At 38.0% G+C, this 6,041-nt stretch overlaps 1 protein-coding gene across 1 annotated transcript; it reads left to right on the top strand.

Annotated features, from left to right (window-relative positions):
* Positions 1 to 386: 386 nt before the first annotated feature.
* LOC145694230 (uncharacterized) lies at positions 387 to 5,469 on the top strand. The gene is made up of 2 exons (XM_081770332.1): positions 387 to 1,077; positions 5,144 to 5,469. Exons 1-2 carry the CDS (start codon positions 894 to 896, stop codon positions 5,386 to 5,388), a joined length of 429 nt encoding a protein of 142 aa, XP_081626458.1. The 5' UTR covers positions 387 to 893; the 3' UTR covers positions 5,389 to 5,469.
* Positions 5,470 to 6,041: the final 572 nt, after the last annotated feature.

The following is a 6,041-nucleotide window of genomic DNA, read 5'->3' as shown; positions in this document are numbered from 1 at the left end:
CCCCCCCCCCCTCGCGCCGGCCCTGCTGCTAATAATATTTCAATTCTAATTGACAGTCATCTACAAACGCCTTACTATTGCAAGCTTTCTATTCATACTAGCAGTGTCTTAATGGAAGAAATTAGTTTTAGTCGTTTTCTTTGTTATTGTATTATTTAAGATCTTTTCGGGTATTACTAGAAGGAAGCAACTTTTATCTTTATTTCTCACTGTGATCTGTATTAAAAATTATGTTTGTATTCATAAAAGATCTAGTGGAAAAAAATGAAATAGATTTGAGGACAATAAAAGTGTATTTGTTTAAATAGTTAACTTCTCATTCTGTGTGTGTGTGTGTGTTTTTCTCACTCTCGCATTGGTTCAAGCAGGCCAATCAGAAAGTAAGCAACAAAAATAAATTTCCTGAAATAAAATTTTAATTGCCTCCAAGTCCCTTTCACTTTCCTTCGGACTAACGTCTTTGTTTACAAAATAAATATTGATCTTCACCGAAAATGGGAAATTTGGAAAATAAATACGGTAACTTGTTTCTGATTGGCTAAAAGGAAGCCAATTAAAAATTAATCATTTCAGAAGAAAATAGGGAAAGGATTTTTGGTTTCCCCCCAGTTTGATAGCGGTTAGTGTGGGTGACTGTTATTAGTGACTGTTAGTGTATCATGGAGGTATTAGTGTCTAACAAAGGAGGTGAAAAGATTTTTTATCTCGGATATTCTTACACGAGACAATTAGTATTGAAGAATAGTATACGATGGAGGTGTGCTGATAGAGGCAAGTATAAGTGACGAGCTATATTAATAACAGATTTGGATAAAATTTATCCAAATTCTGCTTGTGAACACTCGCATCCACCGGACAAGGATGCTGTGAAAATAGCAAGGTGTCGAAAAGATATGAAAGAAAGAGCTAAAATTTGTGGAAGTGCGCCTTCGCAAATATATTCTGAAGTTGTACATAATGAAGAAATAAATGTGCGTGCAAGACTGCCGTCAGAAGATACATGTAAACGTACAATGAGAAGACAACGTTGTATCAATCCTCCTGAGCCCAGAGACCTCACGGAATTACACCTACAAGGTAAGTTTGATCAATCTATTTATTAAAAGCTATTACAATTGTCTTCTGAAAGCGTGCCGGTCTCATGCCGGATGGTTTGGGTGTGTTTCCTGGGTGGATTTTGTCCTGGGAATTTTGTCTTAAATTCACAAAAAGATATAAAAGATGTGATGGGGTGGTATACAAAAAATCGAAAATGACTGATATTATTGTCGAATCCATAGCTTTCGGGGTCGCTGAGATGAGCAGTGACACATCTAATGCTGTTTAAATCCAAATTTAGCGCCGTGACCTGCGGGCGGGGGGAGGGGATATATATATATACAAACACTAGCGGATCCAGAAGGATCGTTTGAGAGGGGCGGTTCGCTTTCTCGAAGATGAGCGTAGCTTCAAGGTGACCAGAATTTTAATTTGCAAGAATGGGACTCATATGAATCCGGGGCTGGAGGGAGGTGGGTGTAAAAAAGATTCCCAGATTCCACTTTGGGAGCCGAACTTTTTTTTTTTTTTTTTTTTGTAATGGAAGTATTTTTTTCTGTAGATTTTAATTAAATACATACTTTCGTTTCGCAGGCGTGGTGGGTGGTGTCATGATTCACTTCACACACAGTCACCGCAACATATGCGATGCACTATCTGGCACAGTACTTCCACAAAAGAAAATACTGTATTGACGATAACATTCATTTTAACGAAAGAGTGTATAATTTGCTCTAATCATTTATATTTTGAGTAACAATTGCGGGACAGCAGTTAGAAAAATTAATCTATCTCTATATTTGTGTGGGGTCCACGAAACATAGTATAATTATAGTTATGCTTACAACAACAATAAAATTACCTAGGTATATTATATTAGCCTTCGTCTAGGTGGGGCTTCGCCCCCAGATCCCCTATCTGCTCGGCATACGGCCTTGCACAATATAGCAAATAATCCTACGTGGTACTGTGGCACAATATTTCGCGTTCTTCCTTCTGTCTTTCATATAGAATTGGATTGAGCTAAAACTGTCACGAAATTCAAACACCTCGTAAGGCATTTTAATAAACCTTTTTTCCTTTTCTTCTACGTTAAGTGAAAAAAGAAAAACCCGTTCAAATACATGTTGAATTATTTTAAATAAAAAATCAAACTACCAACTTTCATGTTTCTAACCGCAAGAGATCCCGAGATATGGGCATCTTATAATAATAATAATAATAATAATAATAATAATAATAATAATAATAATAATAATAATAATAATAATAATACCACGCCTTTTCTTTCCTTGTAGGTAAAATATCAAAAACGCTGGGATACGTATTGAATTATTTTAAGTCGAAAGCTCATATACGAAATTTCATTTTTCTAACCTTCAAAGATTCTTAGATATTGATATCTTATTATAATATTTGCAATCGCCGCCACTTTTTCTTTCCATCTCTTTTTTCTCCGTTTTACTATAATATTAAAAAAAAACGTTGAAACGTGTGTCAAATTATTTTAAATGAGGAATCCAAATGCCAAATTTCAAGTCTCTAGTCTTAACGGATTTGAAGAGATGACCATCTTATTAAAATAATTTCCACCCCATTCTCCCTTCCTTTCTTCGAATTCCCCCCTCCAAAAAAATCCTTCCTTAGTGATACTCTGCGTAACAAATCTTATCTACTGTCCTAATATCAAGTTTCTGACTTAAGTGGTTTGACCTGTGCGAAGTTACTCACTCAGGATATCGTCTTTTATGTATGAATTACAATAACAGCTTGTAGCTTTTCTTATTTCTCAAGAAAGATGAAATTCCATTTGGAGTCACAATAAATCCCTGGTCCCTTCCTAATGTTTCCGTGTTGAATCCCAAAAGTCACGGCTCTCTTTGTTGATCTAGTAGCTAGCGAACATACCTATGATCTTTGATGCATGAGGTTCTGTGGTTTAATTCCCGGTGAGTGAGCATTGAACGCACTACAGTGGCTCAGATCCAACTTTAAATTCTAGTTCTCGTTCTGTTTAGCATCGCTTTTGACAAACGACTTAAATACATATTAATCAATCAACCAACCGAAAAGTCTCCTCTTAGATTCAGAGACCTTTTCTATATTTCTCTTTATTAAAGGTAAAGATAATTGAGGTTATAATCCGGATTTCCGAAATCCATTTCATATCCTTTTTCTAGGACACAATAACACATTTTTAGTACAGAGTAAGCCGTCTTACCCTCCTTCCTACAGCTGTTCGTCCAACGAATGAATCATATTCTCGCTACTTTGGGGCTTATGGTGACCGCCCCAAGGAACTAGCGAGAGAAGTATTCGCAATTCAAATATGTCTGTATTAAAACTATTAAGTACCGCACATTTTGATTAGATTCTGCTATGCTTGTCACACAGATTGTATCGGTCGGGAAAAAGACCATATTAGTATTTCCCAATGATAAATGCTGAAAGTTCAAAAAACCCTTTGGAGGGGGCGGTCGCCCCCTCCGCCCTCCCCGTGGATCCGCCAGTGTATACAAATGATCGAAAATGAGCGATATTAGTGTTGAATCCATAGTTTTGGTGGTCGCTGAATAAAAAGTAACACTTCGGATGCCATTTAAATCCAAATTTAGCCCCCATTAGTACTCCTAAAGGGGGAGGGTGACATATAAAAGTAATTGAAAATTATACTAGTGTCGAATTCATAGTTTTTGGGGTCCGTAAGTTCATTGGCGACAGTTTTGGTGCCCTTTATACACAAAATGAAACGTATTCTCCCCGTGTGAAGAACGGGTTTTCTGTTGGTGTTTAATAATAAAGAACGAAAATTTCACAAGTTAAATTCTTTAAAATATTTGTCGCTGCTCAAATTTACGCACTTGTGCAGTGTATGTGTGTATATGTAAATAAGATCCTCTCTCTTTTTGAGTTGTTCAAACAATATACAAATAATAAAGAGGGATTTTTTTTTTTAAAATCAGAAAACTAAAAAGTAAAATTAAAACCTGTTGCTTTAACTATTTTCCTGCTAGCGAAATACGTTGCATACGAGGGTCACTACGAAAGTTTTGAGATACGCATTGTTGTGACACAGTATTTGAATTCCAACAATTGCGTTCGGTAGTGGTATCCAGAGCGAAGAAGCGAAGCAAGTTTCAACTTCGGCTCTTCATGATCATCTTCGGCTCAGGAAAGGTTTCATCTCGTTGGGTGCCTCACACTTTGACTGAACAGCAGAAGCGCATGTGTGTGGAATGGTGTGAAAAAATGCTTGTAAGATTTGATGGAGGCAATTCTCGACGCGTCTCTGACATTGCTACTGGTGATGAGACTTGGATCTATCAATTTGACCCTGAAAATAAACACCAGTCTACAGTTTGGATCTTTCCAGACGAAAATCCACCCACGAAAGTGAAGCGATTGCGAAGTGTGGGGAAGAAGATGGTAGCAACTTTCTTCTCCAAATCTGACTATGTTGCAACTGTTCCACTTGAAGCACAAAGGACTGTTACTGCTCAGTGGTACACCACTGTTTGCCTAACAAAAGTGTTCCAGAAGCTTCGGGAACGGCGTCCAAGAAAGGGATTGCGTGGGATCCTGATTCATCATGACAGCGCGTCCGTACACACGGCCAACATCACAATTCAGTTTTTAGAATCTACAGAGGTCAAACTTATGACTCATCCGCCGTATAGCCCTGACCTGGCCCCGTGTGAGTTTTTCTGTTCCCCAGGATCAAAGATTGCATGCGTGGGAAGAGATTTTGCAGCCCTGAAGAAGCTGTAGTGGCTTACGAGAAAGAACTTTCAACACTTGAAGAAAAAGACTGTCAACACTGCTTCCAAAAGTCTTTTCGAGGATGCAAAAGTGTATAGCCTACAGTTTAATGGTGAATAATTTGAGAAAATGTTTTGCCAATATTTGATATATATTTGATTTTGGAATACCGGTATTAACTGAAATGATTCTGACCCTGTTATTTTAACACTTCCCTGATACAAAACGGTAACTTTGTAAGACATAAAACTAGTTTTTTTTACCCTAAATTTACGTCCTTTTTTTTTTTCAGACCTTTACAACATTAAACAAGTCATAAATCTGAAAATAAATATCTTCTTTTCAGGTGAATGGACGTCCAGTGGCGGAGCAGAAAGTGAAAGATTTCTGTTGTATGATAATGGTGATGCACAGCCTGAAAGTAGAATATTAATTTTTGCAACGGATAAATGTTTGAAGATTCTTTCGGAGGCAACTACTTGGTTTATGGATGGGAACTTTTCCGTTGCTCCTCGCATGTTTTCCCAGTTGTACGTTATCAGGATTCCTTTAGGGGAGACTGCACTGTCAGTTGTGTCCGCTCTGTTGTAGAGTACTCACAAGAAACACTAGAACTTTCGGTAGACATAGACGTATGGCAAGATAGCCCCCCCACTTTAGAAAATTGAAACATTGACTAGGTCATTCGTTTGTACTACGTTTGTACCGTTTGTACTGAAAATATTTTCGTTTGTACCATTTTTCTTATAGGGTTACTTGAGAGGTCGACTGGGGGGGCTATCTTTGCGCCAAGATAGCCCCCCCCGTATCACAGCACAAAAAATTGGAATACACCATTCGAAAGCAAATCGTTTGTACCGAAAAAAGTTTTGTTTGTACCCTGATAGTTTTCGAGAAACAGAGGATGACATTTGGGGGGGCTATCTTGGCGCCAAGATAGCCCCCCCGTATCACAGCACAAAAAATTGGAATACACCATTCGAAACCAAATCGTTTGTACCGAAAAAAGTTTTGTTTTTACCCTGATAGTTTTCGAGAAACTGGGGATGACATTTGGGGGGGCTATCTTGGCGCCAAGATAGCCCCCCCGTATAACAGCACAAAAAATTGGAATACACCATTCGAAAGCTTATCGTTTGTACCCTTTGTACCGAAAAAAGTTTTGTTTGTACCCTGATAGTTTTCGAGAAACAGGGGATGACATTTGGGGGGCTATCTTGGCGCCAAGATAGCCCACCAGGTAT

This window comes from Thermobia domestica, chromosome 9 (genome assembly GCF_964235325.1).
Source record: "Thermobia domestica chromosome 9, izTheDome1.hap1.1, whole genome shotgun sequence".
In the NCBI taxonomy this organism is placed as follows: domain Eukaryota; kingdom Metazoa; phylum Arthropoda; class Insecta; order Zygentoma; family Lepismatidae; genus Thermobia; species Thermobia domestica.
This window is presented reverse-complemented; position numbering and strand designations above follow the sequence as displayed.